Source organism: Sapajus apella, unplaced genomic scaffold, assembly GCF_009761245.1.
Source record: "Sapajus apella isolate SASKATOON/1434 unplaced genomic scaffold, GSC_monkey_1.0 scaffold70, whole genome shotgun sequence".
Classification (NCBI taxonomy): Eukaryota; Metazoa; Chordata; class Mammalia; order Primates; family Cebidae; genus Sapajus; species Sapajus apella.
Genome location: NW_022437010.1, coordinates 8,641,363 through 8,665,960, shown reverse-complemented (window position 1 = coordinate 8,665,960; position 24,598 = coordinate 8,641,363). Strand labels below are relative to the sequence as shown.

At 42.7% G+C, this 24,598-nt stretch overlaps 1 protein-coding gene across 4 annotated transcripts in view; it reads right to left on the bottom strand.

Moving 5' to 3' along the window:
- Nucleotides 1–24,598, bottom strand: part of MYLK4 (myosin light chain kinase family member 4) — a 111,180-nt gene that overhangs the window by 15,098 nt on the left and 71,484 nt on the right. For all 4 annotated transcript variants that reach the window (XM_032250100.1, XM_032250103.1, XM_032250102.1 and 1 more), the window contains 8 exons: nt 13,847–13,925; nt 9,750–9,855; nt 7,124–7,217; nt 6,938–7,047; nt 4,683–4,824; nt 1,873–1,943; nt 930–1,058; nt 43–195 (listed from right to left, as the gene is read on the bottom strand). In XM_032250100.1, the coding sequence (XP_032105991.1) occupies nt 43–195; nt 930–1,058; nt 1,873–1,943; nt 4,683–4,824; nt 6,938–7,047; nt 7,124–7,217; nt 9,750–9,855; nt 13,847–13,925 (884 nt within the window). The remainder of the gene's footprint in view (nt 1–42; nt 196–929; nt 1,059–1,872; nt 1,944–4,682; nt 4,825–6,937; nt 7,048–7,123; nt 7,218–9,749; nt 9,856–13,846; nt 13,926–24,598) is intronic.

The following is a 24,598-nucleotide window of genomic DNA, read 5'->3' as shown; positions in this document are numbered from 1 at the left end:
TTGTCCCTACTTTGCCCAGAGCACAGGCAAAACTTGGATTACCTCTTCTCCTTAATCAGAAGCTTGGAGATGAACTCCTTGGCCTCATCTGAGATGTCCTGAAATTCTTCATCCTCCATGTCCCACCTGCAGGCCAGGATGTTGTTCAGCGTCTCAGCATCATTGTCACCCAGGAAAGGGGACAAACCGCTAAGTCTGGAGGACACAGGGTCCAGAGTGAGTATTTTTTAAACAGCCTCAACCCCTTTCCATACAAGTTGCTTTTTCGGTTCTGCCGTTTAAAAGTGAGAGAAGGAAAATAACCTAATCCTGAAGTGTAATTTTATAATATATTATTGCAATCAGGAAAATGCTTGCCACCTCCACCCAACTCCTAATTCAACAACTGCGGCAATAAAGACAGCAGCAAAGGCCAAGCCCGGTGGCTCACACCTGTAATACCAGCACTTTGGGAGTCTGACATGGGTGGATCATGAGGTTAGGAGTTCGAGATCAGCCTGGCCAAGATGGTGAAACCCTGTCTCTACTAAAAATACAAAAATCAGCCGAGCGCAGTGGCAGGTGCCTGTAATCCCAGCTACTCAGGAGGCCAAGGTAGAAGAATTGCTTGAACCCAGGAGGGGGAGGTTGCAGTGAGCTGAGATCGCACCACTGCACTCCCAGCCTGGGTGACAGCGAGACTCCCTCTCAAGAAAAAAAGAAAAAAGACACCAGCAACAACAGAATATGAATCTCAAAGAAGAGTGCAGCTTCCTCTTTAAAGTACTTTATAGCTTGCAAAGTGCTACTACATGGTCAGATGGCAAACGCCAAGCATGTCACCTCTGAGGGGTGAGACTAGCCTGAGTCATTTAGGAGATCAAATAGCAAAATCTCAGAAAATACGGATGAAGTTGGAAAAGGGTAAGAGAGAGAGGAGAGCTGCTCACAGCATATAGGCGATGACCCCCACACTCCACATGTCTGTCGGAAAGGAAACAAAATCATAGTTTACAACTTCAGGGGCGAGAAATTCTGGGGTTCCAAAGTTCACCTTCAGCTTCTCTCTGGGTTTGTATCTGGAATTTAAGAGACAAATGGAAGAATGGAAGTGTCAATCAAAAATCATGAACATTGAAATGAGGCAGTCTATGAGACAAAATAACTTCAGCCATACAGCAAACCTCAAATAAATAAACATTAAAGAAAATCAAGCCATTAAGCAAGAGTGTCAAAAACTTGTAAAGGGGCCCCAGAAAATTTTAAAGTCAAAATTCATACTGGAAAACCTTCATAAGCTGAACCGGTTGTGGGAGAAGCTGCTGTGAATAATTAGAGCATCTGAATTACAGAAGATGACAAGAGGAAAACTGATACAGGCATTGACATGGGGATGACTCAAATAAAGCCGTATTAATGAATAAACAGAGTGCTGCAATAATTTACAACATCCATTTTATACGCATCGTTAATGTGCTGAATTGTTAACGTGTCCACGTAAACGCTTTGTTCCCTGAAGAAGCTTTTATGTGCCAGAACCCTTTGCAATCGTGTTTACGTTGTTAATATTTTTAAAGTAAATCTTCTCTGTACAGATGGAAAAAATATGAACGATGAGGACAAACTCTTGCCAATGCTAAATTAATGGCTTCTAATTTAATAAACTTCACTGTATTAGGTTTTAATTTTTTATACTTTTTATTGCATGCATTGTAGAAACGTCTAAACACTCAAATCTCAAATTTAGCAAGTTAAGGCCAAACATATATTTTGTTAAATTAATTATAAATGAGATCACAAAACCAAGGAGCAAATCAGATATACATTTGCAAAGACAGGGCACCCATCATGTCCCCTAACTCCATTCATATATCTATGTCCAAATAGACGTACCTTCTGGCCAATCCAAAATCAATAATTTTTATTTGCTTAGCATCCCGATTCACACACAGGATATTCTCAGGCTGCCAGGAGAAAGAGACACATTAGCAATGAAAACAACCATCATTCACTCAAATTGTCCTTGAACCACAACTAAAAATACAACGATGCTCAGAAAAAACATATCAGGCCTTTCACTTCGGGGCGGGCTTGTCCGTGTGGGTATTTTCTCCTTTAATTATGTGGTGGATGAGGTTGCGGGTATCCTGCCAGCCCTGCATTATCCAGCCTGTCCTCTCCACGGCTTCACAGTTCACCATAATGCCTGAGTTCAGGCAGAGGCCTTGAGGAGATCCAGAAGAGGGGGCCGCTCAGTCCTTCCCAAATGCACTGGTGGAGGCCCGCTCAGGACAGACATCTGCCCCTCTAAATTATTCAGTATGAATTTCCCCTTCCTGAAGAAATATTTTTCTTAAGATTTATGAGTTCCAAGAGAATTGACCTGATCCATTGAAACAGCCACACTGAACATGCACTGTAATGTGAACGTTCCGGCCTCCAGAGCTTCCCTTTGCTCAACGCCTATGGGAAAGTCGTGCGGCAGAGGAGAGCTTTTCTCTCCAGTCATTCTTCAGTCTCAGCAGCTCCGAGGTTTTGCTGAGTTTGGTCTCAATGCCTAAAACCCCTGACAAGTGTGCCCTTGGAGCTAGGCTCTGGTAAGACCTTACCCTGCTAACCTGACAGTCTTGGGGTGTACGGGGAGAAAAGTGGGTTGTAGTGCAGCTACTCAGTGATTACAGAATGTCTTACAAGTGCATCTAAGGTTTTTTGGGTAGAAAAACAGAGGTCTGAGGAAAGTAAGGGATTTGATTTAAAGCCAAGGCTATTTATAAAAGAGAAAAAAGTTTTTGAAGAGTCAAGAACCCTCACATTCCAGTCCCAATGCTTCTTTATGAGCTAGAGGCCACCAGCTCAGAAGCTGAATGCCCAGGATCCCATTCCTCAGCCTTTAGTGGGATCAGGCTCCCCCTCTCCAACCTGTCTGGGTGGAGAAGAGGTTCCAATGGGATCAGAAATTCAGAAACACATTATGAAATGACATAGTGTCTCCTTATCAATATTCAATAGTCCATTTGGTTGGGTAGGATTTCTTTGGAAGCGCTTTTCTAAAATATCACTAAAACAGATGTCTGTGAGTAAAAATCATTATAGAGAAGGGGGTGCTAAGTAAAACATTTGGTTTCATGCTTCAGTAACTGATCAATCATGTATAAAGCTGTCCAATTGTGAAGGAGTATTGTGGCATCAAAAAGTTTGCAGAATACAGAGAAACTGCTTTGAGGGCATTTCAAAAATTAGCCTTTTTATGGTTATAAAATTAAAGAATGTTCATTGGATAAAATTTGCAAAACAGAAAAATATAAAGCAGACTGTTTGTAAGCCACCTATAATCTCCCCCACATAGTGACAAACACTCAATATTCTTGGCTCTTTTCCTTCCAAGAAGCTTTCAGAAAAGCAGCTCCTTGATGACCCATCCAGCTGTCACCTTTATTGTGACCTTTGCATCCACGCCATAACTAAAATTGCCCACTGCAAGTCCTCAATCAATGTTATGAAGCCCCATATGGAGTCATTTGACTTACAATAGGTTCGCTCTTAGTTCCAGTTGCCAATCAAATCCCTGTAGGGATATCTGCAGAATATCTACATTCAATGAAAATGCTCCAAGAAAGCATGCATTATCAAACTCAGTTCATAGTGAGCGTTTTGCTAATGATTTTTAACCTCTGACTGTGTCATTTTATAAACCACTTCCTCCTGCGCTCCTCCTGCTCGAAAGTGAATGGGAAAGGCAAGGCACATAAATCAAGACAGTGAGGGAAGCCAAGTTATAGGAAGAGAGGCCCATGGAAACCTATTTAAGGAGGCTACATTTATTTTGCTATGCAATCCCTACTGACTTGCAATAGATGGGATGTTATAGAGAACATATATTTTATCTCACTGTCACGCTGTGCAAACAGGAAAATGAGAAAATGACCGAGCCACACAAGATGTACTTCACGGGTACGTAGTCCCAATATGAGACTTGATCAGGGTTATTGGGCCTAGGTCTTTTATTGTACTAAGACTATGTACAGTCCAACTCTAGGAACTTCTTAGTGAGAGAGGTAAGGAGGGAAGGGGGAATCAATAGGAGGATAGAGAAAGGCGGCTTGGCTTATCCTGTGTGCTTTCTACTGTTTGCAGTGGGGTGCACGCCCCATCCTCCCTGCTCCTTAGCATTTCAGCCCCATCCTTCCGACTGCCCTCTGCTCCATTCTCCATAGATTCTATTCCATGGTGCAGCAAACCCACAGAAAAACAAGTCCCAAAGTCCAGGGCTTCCTGATTGACTCAAGGAGCTGCCGGCGATTCTTGGGGACCTAGAAAGGTTGGCTACTACTTAAGGAATTCTGAGTTAGCTAAAATCCTCCCACCTACTTTTCCAGACGAGAAGGGATCTGTGTGGTATCCCTCTCATCTGGACAAGTGGTGGTGGTGGTGGTGATGGCTGTTTTAATTCTAAACTTTTTGGGAAGCCATTGCCATATAGATTTCCTTAAAACAGGCAAGAATCTGAATATTAGCCCCTGAAGATGGAACGTGCAAATATTAGAGGGTGACAGAGCTGAGAATAAGGAGGTGAGGGTAACCATCTGGATGTTTATTCATTTCTGAAATGACTGTACCAATTTCCCCTGTGTAATAGCAGACAGGGCCCACTGAGCTAGGGGTGGGAAGGGCTTAGGTCTCACAAGATACAAAACACGCTCTACCTTCAGGTCCAAGTGAAGAATGTACATCTGATGCATGTGCCTTATCCCCTCACATATTTGCTTCATGAACAGGATGGTATCAAGCTCCGTCAAATTGTAGTTCTCGTCAATGATGCGGTCAAACAGCTCCCCACCATCCACACTGCAGAGGGAAGAGGAGCAAAGCCCTCAGTCCTGATTTCCCAACCACCGTGCGCCTTTCTTGTAGCGACTCATTGTGCAAGTTCTGCTACCTCTTCTGAAAGGTGTATGTGCAGTTATTTCTCTGCCTTCTTTGCTATCTTACTTAGATGATTCTTATCTAGAAGGCCTATATTTTGTACATCTTCAATCTCGCAAATGGAAATCCTCAAAGCCCCCCCCCGCCGCCACCGCCACCTTTTTAGTGTGGTTTTTTGTTTTTTTGAGATGGAGTGTCACCTAGACAGCGTGCAGTGGTGGGATCTTGGCTCACTGCAACCTCTGCCTCCCAGCTTCAAGCGATTCTCGTGCCTCAATCTCCCAAGTAGCTGGGATTACAGGCACGTGCCACCACGCCCAGCTAATTTTAGTACTTTTAGTAGAGATGGGGTTTCACCACATTAGCCAAGCTGGTCTCAAACTCCTGATCTCAAGTGATCCACCCCCCTTGGCCTCCCAGTGTGCTGGGATTACAGGCATGAGCCTCTGCACCTGGTCCTCAAAGCCCATTTATCCAATGTCTTCAGCTCTGGGGTGAGCCCACATGTATCATGCTCTAAAGATGTTGAAGAGAAAGAGGACCCTAAGAACTCTGGGAGGGGAACTCCAAGCCCTGACTGAAGGTGGTCAGGGTCTCAGCCCTCTAAGTCTCCAGACTGAATTCAGTGATAAAGTGCTTCTATGTGTCTGGTGCTAGACACAGTAATTTCCCTTATCCTCAGGGACACGTTCTAAGACCCTCTGTGGTTGCCTGAAACTGTGGATAGTACTGAACCCTGTATATACTATGTTATTTCCTGCAGATACATACCTCCGATAAAGTTTAATTCACAAATTAAGCACAGTAAGCAATTAACAGCAATAACTAAGAGTAAAGTGAACAATTGTAACAATATGCCAGCTTCACTACTCTTGTGCTTTCGGGCCATTATGAAGTAAAATGAGAGTTCCGTGAACACAAGCGCTGCGATACCTCCACAGTCCATCTGATGACCCAGTTGGCTACTAAGTGACTAACTGCAGGGAGTGGTGGAGACGCTGGACAAAGGGATGATTCACGTCCTGGGTGGGACCGAGCGGGATGGTGGGAGATTTCATCAGGCTACTCAGAACAGTGTGCAATTCAAAACCTGTTGATTGTTTACTTCTGGAATTTTCCACTTAATATTTTGAGGCCTCAGGTAACTGAGACGGTGGAAAGTGACAGTGTGGATAAGGGAGGACCACGATACTATACTTTTTATTCAAAATGCCTTCTTGCAGAATGAAAAACAAAATGGAATCACAATATGGATTCAGTGTTGGAAATGCAGTCGGCCCTCCCTATTCGTGGGTTTTGTAATCACAGGTTCAAACGATTGCAGATTGAAATGTTTGACCAAAAAACAATAAAAATTGACAATACAACAACAAAAATAATACAAAATTTTAAAAATATAATATAACGACTGTTTACATGGCATTTACAGTGTATCAAGTATTATAAGTAGTCTAGAGTTGATTCAAAGAACCCAGGAGGATGGGCATAGGTTAGATGCAAAAGACTATGCCATTTTATATCAGGAACTTGAGTGGCCTCTGGTTTTGGTATTTGTGAGGATCCTGGGACCAATCCCTCTCAGATACCAAGTAATGACTGTACCCAGTTTCTAACTAACCAGTCCTTAGGTTTTTATAAAGGTGAATTTAAATGGAAGCTTCTTAGCCCTAATCATCAACAGTTTTTGACATGAACTTTGTATTAGTGAATATGTTGAAAGAAAGATGTAGCTCAAAAACCACTTTCCTCAGGTTGCCCTGGCTAATATTTAAGCTTGGTTTTTGATGAACAGCTTGGATACAAAGCTAGACCTACTTGGCCCCACTATTTCTTAGCAATAAAATCCTATATTGAGATGCGTAATTCCAAGTAGTTTCCCTTGTAGAACTGATGTGATTGTGTGATCTGCCGGAATCAGAATCTGCTGGGGCAAGCTTGGTTCTGGTCCCTCTATAGCAGGACGGAGCTGCTGGTGCACGGTCATGGTCAAGTGTGCTGTTGGGGAGGTCAGGGAGGGAGCAGGGGGGATGCGTACTACTCCATGACCAGGACAATGTCATCCTTAGACTCAAAGGCATCGTAGAGCTGGATGAGGTTCGCGTGGTCCAGCTGGTTCATGACGCTAATCTCATTCTTCACCTCCTCCTGAGAAGCAGGAAACAGTGCATTAGTGTGGTCAAGACAGCGCGGGGAGGGAGGAGCTGCCTCCCACAGGCTGTACCTTGTCCTTCATGCCTCTGGTCTTGATGATTTTGGCTGCCAGCTTCAGACCTGTGGCCGTCTCCTCACACTTGTGAACCTGGCCGAAACGCCCTCTGCCAAAAAAAAAAAGGAAGTCGCACAGCATGAGGCCCCATGGTCAGCTGCCAAGTAGACAGGACACAGTGGCCTTCTCCTTCTGAGTCTGAATGAGCAGACCCATGAGTGCATCAGCCTTGTTCAATAAACTCCTAGGCAGCATTTGTCAAAGTGTGGTCTGCGGGTCACTTGCATCAGAATCACCTGGAAGCGGTGAAGAATGCAGGTTTCTGGGCCCCACCCCAAGCCTCCTGAGGCAGAAATCCAGGAGGAGGCCCCTGAATCTACATTTCAGCCCATTTCTTGGGTGATTGATATGCACCCTAACATTTGAGAACCACCTTTACAGACCATGCACAACTTTCTGAATACATGTGAATGTGATAAGCTGGGCTTTGTTGGCATATGAACAAGAGCCTACCTTCAGATATGTGAAATTATTTTTGGAAGCTGCATATGTAATTATACTGCATATATCTCCATATAGTCAAGACTACATGCTGCCCAGGCACGTATGAGCTTGAATGTGAACATTAGACAGCTTCTTACCTATGTAATCACACACAGATGTGCACACTTGTGAGCGGTTTTAAATTTAATTTGCTTACTTTGATTTCCTATTCAGTAAAATAAGCTAGAACATGTGTCCCTGCTCTGCAATGGTGGCTGTCACAGTAGGGAGTAAGGAACGGCTTCCCTAGCAACACAGGGAACCCAAGGCAAGCCCTGTGACAAGGCCGAGGACTTCAACGATGAAGTTCATGGCAACGCTGGGCAGACGCAGGGGTACTGGCAGCCACTGCATCCCATTGTGGGGCTGTACACCCAGCACAGAAGCAGATGGATCTTGGAGAATGACACAGTATTACCGTAAACATAGCCATGGGGTGACTTCAATTCCAACCTCTGTTCCAGACAGGGTCTCTATGGGAACACATGGACACAGCCCCAGCCACCTCTTCAGTGGCTCTTATAAAAATGTTTTTTTCCCTTCACTAGCAATGGCCCCAGAACCTCCTGGACCAGCAGTGGGGCCCATCACTGTCTGACTTCCCAGCTCCCTCAACCCTGTAGCTGTTTCCCCTGATTTATTCTCCAAGGCCCGGAAGGTTGAGGCCAACTCCCAAGATTCATGCTGGCTCAATAGCACAGTGATAACCTTATGCTCACTGAACATGGCAAGCAGGGATGTTAGATACCCTCGAGGCCACAGGGCAGGAGATGAACCCCCAGGAAAACTCAGGGGCTGCTGCATCGTGAACCTCCTCCCCCTAAAAAGGAGGTGCAGCACTGGTGACGTCTGCATTTTGAAGGCATCCATGCACATTTCATCATGCTCCTTTAACTTATTTGCTGAGTGAATTATGGCTGCCAATTTTGGTAAAGCCCATAACAAGAGCTGATGGGCAGCTGGTCTAGACTACGGTACCAAAGGGAAGATTCCATGATGCCCAAAGAGACAGAAAGGAAATTTCAAGGAGCCACTGGCAAACCTTGACCAGAAAAAACAGCACAAACCCTGGGAATTATTTCAAAGCTTCTTCTGCAAATAACTATTCTCGGTTAGAGAAATAGTTGCTGGCTTGCCACTGAAGTCCCTGAAGACCCAAATACCTCAGGCCTCCATGGCACCACTTCATGCTGTGGAATTCCTGTTTCTCCCTCAGCCCATCCCCGCAGTCTCATGGGGCATTCTCCAAGATCAGCCAGCTCAGGAAGGAAAAGTCCAGGTGGTTCCATACGGCAGAGGGCAAAGAAATACAGAGTGGGAAGAGGAAGAAGGGATTTCACAATATCAATGACTCCCTGAAGACTACTTGCAGAAGCCTGAACTGCAGTGGCAATGCACGCTTTCCTTGTGTTGGTGAGTAAATTTTGTGTGTACACGTCCAAATGTTCTGCTTTCCTCTTCCTATTTTACACAGACATGCTGATGGCAGCAAACGTTGTAATTTAGACTTTGAGTTACAAGATATCATAGGGGGATTGTGAAAGAAAGAACAGCCTCTCCCCACCCTCAGCATGAAGCTGGTCCCTGATGGACTTTAGTCTTCCTTCTTTAGGGAGAGTGTGCATTTAGGTGTCCCTAAAATAATTTATTTGCTGAGCAAAGTATCAATTGAAATGGATAATAGCAATGAATACAGTAACAACATAAATGAAAAACCAGCAGCAATGACAGAAAGACCTAATACAGGCCACAAGAATGACACGCTGTTGACTCATTTCTGTGTTCTGTCTCCTGGAGGCTACACTATGGGCTTTGGATAGCTGGTCAACCTTCTGGTGACTCACAATGGGTTTTTCTTTCTTTTAGACATTACAACATGGGAAGTAAAGCAGATAATAAATGTGGAGTTTAGTCACTACATCAGCCTTTCTGGCAGCAGTGACAATTTTCAGAAATGGTTACAGTTTCTTAAAATGTTTGTTTCTAACGTTGCTAGTTCTCAGGTCAAGATAGGCAGACATTTACAAAGTCGTCTGCCCCGTGTCTTTGCAAGCTCTCTTCTTTTGTTGAGAGAATGTTAACATTCAGCATTACTCACCCTCCTAAGATTTCTGTCTTGCTCACAGTATAGAAGCTGTTGACCGCTGCTTGCTTGGCTGTCACAATACGATGATCAAATGGGGCAGGAGGGGCCGGGACATCAACTAGAAGGTAAGAGAAATGGAAGGGCCATCTGTCAAGCAGTCTCACCTCGTTACGGCAGCAAGCCTGGGACTCATAGTAAAAATATGCTCATTTAATAAGAAAACACAAGGAGCCACCTGTTTGATTCCTAATGATCCAGGGATATAAATTTTCACTTGAGATTATGAGCTGTGACTCACAGAGGTGATACCTGACCCCTCTGAGGAAGCATGTCAGGGCGGCTCAATGGTTATCTATACCATCTTCAGGATCACTTTTAGAAATGTCAGAATAGTTAAGATTTTCCAACCCAACTCAGTCCAAACAGGTTATACTTCCAAGCCTGAGACCATTCAAGTTCAGACATGAGAAACTGTTTCATCCATTTTTAAAAATGCAATACCGATATAACCCGTTATTTTAATTAAAGCAGAGAGAAAAAAATAAAAATGAAACATTTCTTCATGTTATTGAAATGCCTGATATTATATATTACTTTCCAAAATGTTTTAGACTTTATTTAAGACAGATTTAAGGCACAAAGATGAGTTTTTTTCTGACTGGCTGGAAATAAAACACCCAATAAAACCACGTAAGTGTGTATTCAACAGCGATCACATTTCTCCCACTTTCTTCCCTTCCACCTCAAGTGTTTAAACGCTAGTCCACATCAGCACCAGCTCTGACATACAGAATTATTCAGGGATATTCCTCCCAGTATTCTTTTACCTTTCCATGACTACTACTGCTAAAATTGGCTTGCCGTGAACCCGCTCATTCACCATTAATTCATTTATTAAGAAGCTACTGCATGCATATAATAAGAATACAAAGGGAGGTAAGTAAATAACAGCCTTGCTTCCAAAGAAATCGAAATTTATTTAACATACTTTTCCTGAGCATTTATTTTGTTCCAAACACTCTGGCAAGTGTTAATATTTTTTAAAATTCAGATAATATAAATCTCTGGGAATCTGATTTGACATGGACATCACCTCTCACAGCGTAAATATGCTGAAAAATGAAGTCACAAGAGAAGTGTCTTGATAACATTGACTGCTTCAGATTAATAAAATGAGGGAGTTAAATACACAAGCAGCATCGAAATGGCATTATATCTTCTCCAGGCTGTTAGACTAAATGAAATTTAGTCTGAAATGCTTGCTGGAAAGGTTAAAGAGCCTTCAAAGGCCAATACAAAAGCCATTTCCTACCCAATGGGGCCACACGATCTTGCCCTCGGGAGGCCTTCATACCAGCAGGCTCCTGGGGTCTGCCCTGAGAGCTCCTCAGCCTGCCTAGCTGCCTGTGCCTAATGACACATGTGTTCTTCACCTGTGCCCACTACGTCACCTACTCTGCACTTTTTGCTGTCCTCCTTGACGAAGCGCTCCTCTGCCACTCTGCGCTTACTGCTGCCCAGGTACTCTGTTTGGTCCACATTCCAGAAAATGGATCCAACTGCTGAACGTCCAGGGATGCGTGGGGTAGAAATGGCCCTTATGCTGCTGACACACCTGGAAAGTGATATCCAATTGCAGCTCTCCAAGTTTCAAGAAGAGAACTTTCAGATGGTGAAAATTCTTAGAACTGAGGCTCTCCTAAAACAGTGTTTTGGTGACAAGGACGTGAGCTCCGTGATAGAGGTGACCATTTCGGTGCTTGGAGACGACATGGAGCAGCATGCTCTCCCCATCAAGCCTATGGGTGTAGATAACCAGGGTCCCAGGGAATCTCCCCACTGCCCAAATCGTGACCCCAAGTTATTCCAGTGGCCCTTATAAAAGCAGTCATTTTATGAATACCTAACTAATTTGATCTTCATTTTTTCACCCCCTTTCCTTTAGAGAAGATAGAAATTATTAAATTATAGCATGATAAAAGAAACAATAATCTCTCTCAATCTTAACAGCAGTGAGACTAAACCTTTATCAGTGGAAGAATTGACCTAACTTCCATTTCTCAGCAGCTCTTGACCTTATCGAACACATCTGACAGTGATGATGTTTCTTTCTCAGCAATTAGTAGTATTTATGCTTAAATCTTGGAAATTAAATTTCTCCAAGATGAGGTTTCAGATTATCTTGTTTAAAAATAAAATAAGAATTATGTTTTAAATCCGTAAAAAAGGCCACACAAGTGTTTTGATACTTTTTTGGCTCCAAATAGATACTGTAATATGTGACTACCCATAACTTAGAGTAGTTCATTGTAATTGGCTACAATATTACCCGAATCTGTATGTGAAACTTTGTAATTGAGGAAAAAAGTCATTCAATAATCTAGGTCTTAATTCTCACAATATTTGGGAAAAATAGGCAATTTATCTTGAGGGGAATTTTGTATTTTGCTTTTGACCTTGATTCTGTGATTTGGACGTCAACAACTTCCCTAAAAAGCACCAGTATGTTAAGTTCTAATGTCATGACCCAATTTGTGTTATTCATCTTTAATCCTGTTTCAGTCTCTGTGTGTACAGCAGTATTTTAAATAAAGAATTACAGAGGTTAAAAAAAAGTTATCATTTATAATGGAGTAGGCAAGCTTTTTCAGATTTAGGTTTTTAACTTATAGATAAATCTAATCACTTGACCTTAAGAAGGATATGGCCTGTATTGCTGAAAAGAACAATGTTTTACTTGATCTTTAAAAAATACTGATTCCTGTGGGCACTATTAATCATTGTCTTTGTCTACCAGTTGGTAGAAAACATAGAAACTAATAAAACGCCTGAAAATATCACAGGCAAGAAGAAAAAATAATGGCAAGAAAATGTGGCCATGAAAAATTCATATAAGCTGGAAAATCGAGTTATAAATCATTGCTTCAAAAAATTTCTTCACTTATCCTTTTAATAAGGCCTTAAACTGCAGTGGCATACATATCTGCAGGAAGCATTGCTGTGGATATGCAACGCTGTAACCCTACCATTCATGGAATTGGTCACCGTTAGTTTTATACACGTATTGACATTTATCTGGACGTTGGTCCAGCACTGTCTCATATGCAGTTGCCAGTTCTCTTTTCTTCTCATCTTCTCTTCCTCTAGTATCTTCCTTAGAATGAAACCCTTTTTCCTCTTCTTCAGACACTTGATGTTGATTTCTATCTACAGTGGCTTGTTTAATATTCCCAGTACTATCATTTTCTTGTGTATTCAGGCTCTCTGTGCATGAAATGTCTTTTCCATCCATATTCTCTCTTGGCTATACAGAATTTCTTGGAGCAAAATCTTCTACTTCGTCTTGTCTTTCAGTATGAAAGATGGCAAAACTTCTGTGAACCAGAGAGGTATTGGTCTTCTCAGCATTTTTCTTGTTGAGTTTATTAACCTTTCCTTTCTCAGAGGAGAGCAGGTTCTTCTGGGTAGATCTCTCTAGAAGCCACCATAGGACACAAAGTATTTTAATGGAGAATGCGGTATAATTTTGGCTTTCTATAATGGGATCTTTATCCAGGTTTCTTTTTATCAGCAGATATAAGCTTTCAAAAGCAAAGTAGAAGGAAATATAACCGATTGGCTTCCAAAAGATTTTCATGTTTGTAACTAGTGAGACCCAGACAAGCAAAAAAAAAAAAAAAAAAAAAAAAAAAAGTATTTCTTTTTAAAATAAAACAGCACAAGACCAAAAAACAAAACACTGCATGTTCTCATTCATAAGTGGGAACTGAACAATGAGAACACATGGACACATGAGAACACATCACACATTGGGGCCTGTCAGGGGGTGGGGTCTAGGGAAGGGATAGCATTAGGATAAATACCTAATGTAGATGAAGGGTTGACGAGTGCAGCAAACCACCATGGCACGTGTATAGCTATGTAACAAACCTGCACATTCTGCACGTGTATCCCAGCACTTAAAGTATAATAAAAAAAAAGAAAGAAAAGCATCACTTCTTCCTACACAGGGCTTTATGCACATGCAACTTCCTCTCTCTCAATAACAACAGAACTTTTATAATAGAACTTTCTTTATCCATAACTATCTAGTTTTCTGAAGATGTTACCTGCAAGGGCTGATGTCCTTTTGCTTTTGACGGGCATCCTTTCTGCCAGGCCAGCGTTTGACCACAGCTTCTCCTTTGCCTGTGGAGGCACAATCGAGTAATTGAAGTTACAGATCACATCTGGGGTTTTCAGCACTCCTGACACTTGTGCTGGATGATTCCGTGTCGTGGGGAATGTCATGAGCATTACAGGATGTTCAGCAGCATCGTCGGCCTCTGTCCACCAGACGCAAGTAGCACCCTCTCCCAGTTGCGATGACCAAAAAGTTCTCCAGAGATCTATAAACGGCCCCTGACAGCAAAATCACCCATCACCCCAGGCTGAAAACTACTATATGATTCAAACATACAAAAAAAAAAAAAACAAACTAAATTAATAGTAATGTATAGGGCAGAATAGTCTGAATTAATGAAACTCCATAGAGCCTACAGTATCTGAAATGAACCCACTATTTTCAAAGAAATTCTGTAAAACTGTCATTGTGGGAAAAGGCCTATCTTCATGAATAGATTAAAGAATATTAATAATGTGTACGTCACCCTTGACCTCTATTTAAGTTGTCTTGATATGGTTTACATATAAATTAAATAAAAATAAGAGGATACATGTGAATGGGCTCTGTAAGTTAGAGAATAGGAGATGAAAGTCAGCTTTGTAAATGGAACCTTTACAGTGCTTAGAACAGATGGCCCTTTTCCTAAGTGGGTAAACATTCTTCACACAGTCCTGGAGGCTTTGAATTAGTTGAGCAAACCATTTGCTAATGCACCCCATATAAAAGGGAAACCTTAGTTCAATCCACCCAAATTATCACAAATTCTAAAGTTATGCATTATAAATTAATGACATTGTATGGATGTCCCCAAAAAAGTTTTTGTTTCCCCTTTGAAACACAACATAATTTGCCTTCAGCTGATTTGCAAGCATGAAACACCATGTAAGTTCAGAGAACAGATATCGAGACAAATTGCAAATGTGCTTTTTTTTTTTTTTTTTTTTTTGAGGAGTTTCACTCTTGTTGCCCAGGCTGGAGTGCAATGGCATGATCTCGGCCCACTGCAACCTCTACCTCGCGGGTTCAAGCTATTCTCCTCCCTCAGTCTCTCGAGTAGCTGGGACTGCAGACATGCACCACTGTGCCTAGCTGATTTTTCGTATTTTCAGTAGAGACAGGATTTTGCCATGACTGCCAGGCTGGCCTTGAACTCCTGACCTCAGGTGATCTGCCCGCCTTGGCCTCTCAAAGTGCTGTGATTACAGGTGTGAGCCACCACGCAAGGCGGCAAATGTGCTTTTAAACAATTCAGAGGGCAGCTCCATGGATTCAAAGTATTCCTGTGTTTTAGATGATGAACTTACAACATAAAGGCATGTTAATAAATCTGTGGAAAGCCAAGGCTAGAAGTGAGAGCTTCAGGATTTCTCTTAAAGTTTCTCTTTAAGTAAAGGTGCAAAGAGGCCTCTGCCTACTTTTCCCTCTGCAGAGAAAATGAGCTGCAGCTTCCTCAGGCAAAGCCGATTGCTCCCTTCTCTGTGCTTGCACGGAACTCAGCACGTAGCCCCAGCCCTGGTATCCCTTATAACACTTTGTTAAGCTTTTTTTCCTGTCAATATCCCACTAGCTTGTGGAATTCTAATGGGCAAAAAGACTGGTTCATCTTTGACTCCCTGGTGCTTACCCCAGAGACCAGTAGACCAGTATGTAGTGATGATGATGATGATGACGGTGGTGGTGGTAGCGGTCATGATAGTGGGGTCATGATGGTGGTGGTAGTGGTGGTGGTAGTGGTGGTGGTGGTGGTGGTGGTAATCATGCTGATAGTGGTAATGACGGTGGTAGTTATGATGGCGGTAGTGGTAGTGCTGGTGATGGTGGTAGTGGAAGTGATGGTGGTCGTGGTGGTGGTAATCATGCTGGTAGTGGTAATGATGGTGGTAGTGGTAGTGCTGCTGGTGATGGTGGTGATGGTGGCAGTGGGAGTGGAGATGGTGGTAATGGTGGTGGTGGTTGCAGTGGTGATGGTGGTGGTCATGGTGATGATGGTGGTGATCATGATGGTGGTGGTAGTGGTGGTAGTCATGGTGGTAGTGGCAATGGTGGTGGTCATGATGGTGATGGTAGTGGTAGTGCTGGTGGTGATGGTGGTGGTGGGAGTGGTGGTGGTGGTGATCATTGTAGTGGTGATGGTGGTGGTCATGGTGATGATGGTGGTAGTGGTGATGGCAATCGCATATTGAGCACACACACTATGTACCAGTCACTCTTCTAAGCACTTCATTTACCTGGTTGCTCCTAATAGTCCTTTAAGATAGATATTATTAGCCCCATCTTATAAATGAAGTTAGGTAGTTTCACAAGGTTATAAAGTTTATAAATGATAGAGCTAGGATTCTAACCCAGCTGTCTACTTCAGTCTGTGCACCTAATTACCACACTGTACTGCCTTTCTGGAACAAAAAAAAAGATAGAAGGATTATAGCCAAGTTACATGATTCATATTTATTGAGATCTACTACATAGTTGGCCCTCGCCAGCCCCTGGATCTGCCAGCAGCCTGATTTGGGACTTCTCAGCCCCCAGAGAGAAGGTCATAAATCAAAAACAAATTAGCAGAGTGAAGAGATAAATATTTATTGGTCAAAAGATTACAATTAACATGGAAGAGAGGCAAAAAAAAAAAAAGAGAGAGAGAATTTAAGTCCAATTTTGAAAGCATATATCCAAATTAGTCAAATAAGTTTAACAAATTGTGTTTAAGATGTTTTATAACCATCTTTCAGTTCTTCCCTTTTGAAATGAAAACTCCTGGTGTAGCAATAGACATTGTGCTTCTGGATTTATTCTGTGTGGCATAAATGCAATGATATAAGCATATGTGGATTTAATAATGAAAACTGCTATGTATCAGTCAATTTCAGCCCATCAAAGTATATAAAATTGAAGAGCTGGCAGTAAGACTTCGTGGAGTACTGATGGATCCACTTTTGCCTATGAGGCCAACGGAGTGTCAAGTGGAAAAGTCCACATGCTGGGCAAATATTCTTTGGGTATGGAGTCGGACTTGACCAACAGGAGAAGCTGTTGGTATTGAGGAATATAAGCCAAGTGAGGCTGCTTTTTTCTTCAGTGATTATATGTCACATATGTTTTTTCATTTACATGATGTAAGAGGGTCTTTATTCATTGCCAAAGGCTGTTCTATTTTCATTTCCCTATGTAATACTGACATCTAGAGGAACTTTGAATGGAAGAGTTTCCAACAAACAGAAGTTGTATTTCGCCTGTTCCTTCCAGGACGGCAACCTCGTGAATCTCAATATGAAACGTTTTTGCTTTGTATTTCTACGTTATGCCTAGAAGTTGCTAAAATAGGAAACACAAGTCTGTAGATACATCTTGTTTGTTGTCCAAAAATAAAACATGTCTTCTACAGATTAAAGAGGATAGGACCAGTGCCCTTAAACATGAAGTTTCTGACCCAATCCTGACCATTCCCAGTTAATGGGATGAAAACCACATCAGTGACTATGTTCCCCTGTTGAATACACATCGATGGCTGGGATGAACATAAGGACCTCTTTCATGTAAATTCACTTAAAATATTACTATATTTGCATAAGGATTCCTTTGGAACTATTTACCAATTCATTTTATAATAGTTTATCCATGGGTGTAGGATGACGCACGGAAGAAATGCTACATGGTCCAGATGCCCAAGTATTCAAAACACAACTCAGCTCTCTCCACTCTGTCTGGCTTCCTAGACTGGTCTCCTAGGTGGGGCATACGTACCCAGGGGGTGTCCATAGTAGTCCTTCGGAGGGTGTCAAAAAATGCTAGAATCATTTCAATTTATTCCATTTCTTATGGATTGAATGTTTGTTTCCCCCTCACCATATACACACACAAATTCATAAATTAAAATCCTAACCCTCATGGTGATGCTATTAAAAGGTAAGGACTTCGGAGGTGACTAGGTCATGACTAGCAAGCCCTCATGAATGGGACTAGTGCCCTTATAAGAATCAACATGAAAGTTTGCTCACTTTTTATGAGGGGATGGCCACTGCACACTAGTAACTTGGCCCTTGCCAGTCCCTGGATCTGCCAGCAGCCTGATTTGGGACTTCTCAGCCCCCAGAACTGTGAGAAATAAATGTTTGTTGTTTAAACCACTCAGTCCAGAATAATTTGCTAGAGCAGCCCAAGCTAAGACACCATGCTTTTAACATTTATATTTTACATATGTTTTTAAAAATATATTGCTACAATTGGACACATATAAAAGTATCTGATATATTAAATGTTATTTCTAAAAATAAAAGTGCAGCCAGGCGTGGTGGCTCACGCCTGTAATCCCAACACTTGGGAGGCTGAGGTGGGCAGATCACAAGGTCAGAAGTTTGAGACCAGTCTGGTCAAAATGATGAAACCCCATCTCAACTAAAAATACAAAAATTAGCCGGGCATGGTGGCACACACCTGTAGTCCCAGCTACTCGTGAGGCTGAAGCAGGAGAATCACTTGAATCTGGGAGGCAGAGGTTGCAGTGAGTCATCCAGCGTGGGCAACAGAGAGAGACTCTGTCTCAAAATAAAATAAAATAATAAAAATGCATGTAGTGGTTATCAATGTATACAATTTATAAATAAATACATCGGGAAGTCCTTTAAAATCTTTTACCCATGGCAGTGCAAAATCAAAACAATTTTGAGACAATTCTAGATAATATCATGCTTCACATTCTGATTTTCTGAAGTGTGTTTTGGAGAATCATTCTAATTAGCAGGCTTGAGGCCAAGAACATTATTAGAACTCTTAGCTCAATTCCTGCAAACTCTTTTTCTCCTTCTGCAAAGTACTGCTTTTAGGAGTTCGGTATTCGTTGCTCACATGCCATTTTGATTATTTAAACAATTTTTAAGCAAGCACTTTATCCTCTTTTCTCTGTCAACCATCACATTTACTGCCATAGAATCCAGATTCGAAGAGGAGGTCAGCACTGGTCCACAGGTGTGTGCTGGCTACCTGGGCATGAGTGCACTCTCGCCCTACCCTACAGGCCTGTCCCAGTACTACACCAAAACTCTACTTGTCCTGAAAGTGGTGGAATAACCGAAAGGGAAATTCATTCCATTGAACAACATCGTCTAGTCCTTCTTTCATTCCCATTCAACAAAAATCAATTTAAAAATCAATCGTAAAGTAGATTTGACCTTAAAAGGACATAAAGCCTAAGATAAGGGCTGTCTCCTGTGGATCTCAACAATACCACCATCATTTTCCATATCACTGCAGCGTTCTCGATGTGTCTGTCTGCCCACTGGCATACGGACCCTTCTCTTCTCCTTTGTTTCCTCAGCACCAAACACAGGTTCTAAAAGTGCTTGGTGAAGCAATGTGTGATGACAAAAACACATTTTTTTGGAATGGCACTCTCACTGTGAGAACACTCTCTCATCAGGCTGCACCACTGAAAAGCCAGGCTGCCCTGGGGGCCATCTCAGATGCATCCCTGCCACAGGGGCTCATATCCACAGCCCTGAATTTACAGAGTTGATGGCTAGCAATATAAATGGCGATGCATTTTGGGATTACAGTTGCTACAGAAAATTGTGTTCATAACATAATATATAGGGCATGCCTGGTTCCTTTCAAAACTTGTGCAGATAGACCAGAAAAAAAGAATGGCAGAGAGCAAATATTTGTAATAATTTGTAGCTGTGACCCACAGCCTGGACCCTGATGGTGGCAGGTAGGTGTTAGGCTCGGCCACCCTGTCCTACAGCTCTGTCCTCTACTGTCAGGCTCAAGCGTTGATCTTTTCAAACCTCCTCAGCTCTGAACATATCACCCACATAGCCTTCCTACAAGGAGGTTAACAGAATAAGAAAACTTGAAAGTATATTTAAATTTTAAAAGCTCAATGTCAAAAAGGAATGGCCTAATGAAATAAATGTGATGGGTCATGAGTTCCACAGTCTTTTCTTGCTCGTAGAGGATGCTAGGTCATGTACCCTGAATAATAGCTTTTCATATTACTGCTTATGGAGATGCCAAGATGAACAATTTTTACCCGTCTTAACCTAAGTCCTGGAAATATCTAAGCAAAATTATAACAATTTATAATGACTTTATTAAACGTTGATTAGGTTGCTAATGGGGGAGATAAAAAAAGAAATAAATCCTACAAGAATACAAAGAGAGGAATTTTCAGAAGAAATGTTAAACCATTTTCTTGCCTGAGCATAGAAGATACTTTTAGAGATTATTTGTAAAGTAAATCAATTTCCCTTCATCATCAGCACACACTCAATTTCTCCATGCATTCAGCAAGAAAACCCTGAAGTCCTGGGTAATAAAAGGAATTCTCACAAAGCACAGCCTGTTGCGTGGTCTGTGGGGACTGGCATGGCGCAAGGCAGAACAGGATCTGACAGACCAAATCCAGAAAGGGAAAGTGTTCGCCTGTCCCCAGAACTCAGTAAGTGGTTCCTCCCCAGGCTGGTGATGACATGAGGTAGAATCAGTCACCTGAGAAAATAACCCTTCCAGGAAAATTAAAGCCTTTTGATGTACCCCACATTATGTGCACAGTGCTTTATTTCAGAAGCCAAGTCAATGGGACCCTCCAAGGACACAGACCAAGAAAGGGCCTGAAATTAAAGGTGTGAATTCAGGAAAGCCCAACTGGATCATCCAGCAAATGAAGATGCATGGAAAACTGTACTTTATTATAATATGTATCAAGCTGTATCATAAGAGAACGCATGCTGCCACTTTTTTTTCTTTTTGAGATGGAGTATCACTCTGTCACCCAGGCTGGAGGGCAGTGGGGCGATCTTGGCTCACTGCAACCTCAGCCTCTCAGGTTCAAGCAATTCTCTGCCTCAGCCTCCCGAGTAGCTGGGATTGCAGGTGCCTACCACCATGCTGGCCTAATTTTTTTTGTATTTTTAGTAGAGACAGGGTTTCACCATCTTGACCAGGCTGGTCTTGAACTCCTGACCTCGTGATCCACCCACCTCAGCCTCCCAAAGTGCTGGGATTATAGGCCTGAGCCATCATGCCCGGCCGCTACCACATTTAACAGCCTCTGCTAGCAAGAAAAGACTGTGTGGCGCCCAGGATGGTGAAATTTACTCCATTAGGCTGTTCCTTATTGACATCAAAACTTTTTATAAATACGTCTAAGTTTTCTTATCCTGATAACCCTTTTGTTGTAGAAAGGGTGATATGTTTGGAGCTGAGGAGGTTTGAAAAGCTCAGCGCTTGAGCCTGGCAGTAAAGGACAGAGCTGTAGGACAGGGTGGCTGACCCCTAACACCCACCTCCCGCCATCGGGGTTCAGGCTGTGGGTCACAGCTACAGATTATTACAAATATTTGCTCTCCTCCATGCTTCTATGTAGCCTGTCTGCATCAATTTTAAAAACAGCCAGTTAAAATGAACAAATTAACCTTCACCTACCTATGTGGCCACAGTGAGTAGTTCGATAATACGGATTTTATTTTCCCCCATCTTATACAGGTTGGATGTGCTGACACCTTATAAGGAGTTGGATATTGTTATTTTCTTCCCACTGCCACCTTATCTGTCCTCTCCAAAGAGAAAACTCCGAGCCCTCTGACATGAGGCCGCTCCTGCTTTCCCTCTCAAACTCCCGTTGCTCACCCTGCCGCTCCACCCTGCACCTGCCTTCGTTGCCCAAAGTGTTCTAAGCTCCAATACGTGGCTCCCAACCACCTGGGGTCGTCGGACGCTATTATTGCCTGGGTCCTCCCCTGAAGATTCTGATAAACTGGGTCTTGAGTGGGGCCAAGACACCGGTGTTTTTTAATCCACCCACACCCCAGGGATTGTAAAGTACTGAAAGGGTGGGGACCCACTTCCTCTGTTGCTTCCGGTCACTCTGGCCTTTGTTCTGAGGCCTTCATAGCAGCCAGGCTCCTCCCGCCACAGTTTGGAGTAATTGTAACAACACTGGAATCCCTGTTCCTCTCCCGCACAAGTAAGGGTCTTTGATCCTATCCAGGATGCATTATCTAGCAAATCACTGCCTCCTCCTTATCCCCTACCCAGGGATACGTGTGTGGAAATGAGTCCAAGGCAGACGGCCCTGACAACCATAAAACCTCCCTCCGAAAATGATCTACGGGGCATCCTGGGAGGGAAGCAAATTTAAAAATCCAACATTCCCAACCATGCCTCTGGTCCTCTGCCTGAAAGCTTTCTGCCCTGCTTCTTGGCCAACATTTAGTAATTGAAAGTGATTTAATTCCTCCATTAAATGGAGGTAAGTGAAAGAGAGAAGGACTCAGGCTGAGGTGGAGAAATACCGCCTTTCAGGGCATAGAAGTATTTATAGCACTTTGTGTAAAAGTATATCTAAAAACTATACATCAAGAGGCATGTTTTGCCTTCTTGGGATTCCGTCACCAGAACAGCACACTTCAAAAACTGTGCAGTGAGGCTACTAAGAAATTGAGAGCATGAGTGCGTGTGTACGTCAACCAACTTCAAATGGAATCATAGCTCCTCATGTTCATTTCATTAAAATGAGTCTTACTCAGTAAAATTTCCTTTTTATAACACAAGTCCAAATCTTGGAATGTTTTCACATGAAGTTTACAATGTTTCTTCATCACCCAATAAAACTCTTTGATTTCTTCCCGCCGCAGACAGTTTTAAGAGCCTTCATTTCACATGGTGTTCTTGGTATGCTTTTTAATTTTTATTTTAGGTTCATTTTTTATCACTGCATCTCCTGTCTCCCACTCAGAGCCTAAGTTCAGTCCAGCCTCCCCCAGCCCACTGGCTTCCTGCAGTAGGGCACGCTGGCCAAGGCTCAGAGGGACTTGGTGTTTCCTAAGGTGAGGCGAGGTGTGGTCCCCTGGACCACAGGAATATTTAGAGATCTGCACTTAGACTCACAGAGCAAAACGCTTAACTTCCTAATGGTTTACCTTTCTGCATCTTCCCTTCCGCAGGAAACACACACACTGCAAAGCAGAGTGACTTTTAAAAAGCTACCTCTGAGGTTGCAGTGAGCCGAGATCGCCCCACTGCACTCCAGCCTGGGCGACAGAGTGAGGCTCCATCTTAAAAAAAAAAAAAAAAAAAAAAAAAAAAAGCTACCTCTGAAAAGCAAAGAGATACTACAAAGCTCTTAAAAAATGTCTTTGAATGAATCAATTTGTAGTATATAACACAAACTTCGTAGTAAAAAACTAATCAGTTATGACTGCCCCCAGCATTTAGTCACCTGGTCCAGTTTATTCAAAGCAGGCTGGTGAAACTGCAGCAGCGACATCCGCTGGGAACCTGCTAGAAATGCAGAACCTCAGTCCCTCCCTACCACCCATCTAATCAAAATCTGCTCTTTAACCAATCGCCAGGTGGTTCCCATGCACCTTAGAATTTCAGAAGCGTTGACCTAGTTACTATACGTCGTGAATTGGTGTGAAGAAACATTTTACAAAATATGTGTCCCGGCCTCATGTGTCTATTTACATCTTGCCTCCATCCACAAGGGCTCTGAAGAGCTAATCTCATACTTGGGTAACTCAGAGGAAAGCCAGCGAGGAGTCGGGAGGGAGTCAGACTGAACTCAGCAAGGACTGCATGCCGCTGGCCTTGGGGGCAGCTGTCGGTGGAGACCCAGCGCTGTGTGGAACATCCATGAGCTGCTCAGGTGGCTCAGGACTCCCGCCGGGGCTCAGAGAAGAGCATGCGTGACTAGGTATCATGTGCCTGGAACTCTCCATTAATCTCTGGGATCGACAGATTGTCCAAACTCAGGCCTCAGAGAAGAGCAAAATCTAGGCGCACAGAGGATGAAAACCAAAGCAAATCAAGCTCTAGAGAATTAGGAATGTATTCTGATGGGCCCCAAAATGCAAATTATGCAGTCAGGATTAATGCAAAGAATACAGTTAGGATTAACGTAAGTGCTGTAACCTGGCTATAATAACAGTGGCTATCAACTTTAAAGAAAGTAAGAGTCATTGTATTTAGCACCGTTCTTACAAATCAAAATGCAGAGGCTGAAGGGTGGGGTGAGGGAGGGATGGGGAAAGAGGAGCTGTTGATTAAAGGGTACAAAGTCGCAGACTGGAGGGATAAGTTTTAGTGGACTATTGCATGCCTTGGTGACCGTGGGTGTTAATAATGTATTGTACGTATTTCAAAAGTGCTAAAAGAATAGATTTTTAACATCCTCACCACAAAACAGTGTTAAGTTGGTGAAGTGGTGGATGTGTTAATTAGCTTGATTGACCCTTTCTACAAAGTAGACATAGATGAAAACTTCATGCTGTGCCCCATGGATATATACAACTGTCATTTGTCAGTTAAAAATAAATTAATAAAAAACGTTAAATGCACAGCTAGCACATACCTGCCAACACCCTTGATTGATCTGTGCTTTTACTCTTAAGATATGCGTAAGCCCTCATATATGAAGAACATGAATACCTAGCTGAACTCTTCGGGTTCCTGTCTCATTGTCCTTCATTTGATTGTGGACATGGGGGAAATATTCAACTGGTATGCGGGTACTCCCCCAGTTATTCAAACATGGAAATACCTCCATACTGGCTGGTAAATAGGGGATGTTCTGAGACTCCCAGGAGCTCCTCCCACCTGCCGACCTTGCCTCCTCTCAGCCTCAGGACTGTCCTAGGACCACTAACTACAGGGTCAATATCTAGCAGGGAAGGGGCCCCCATAACCCTGCTCCAATGCAGTA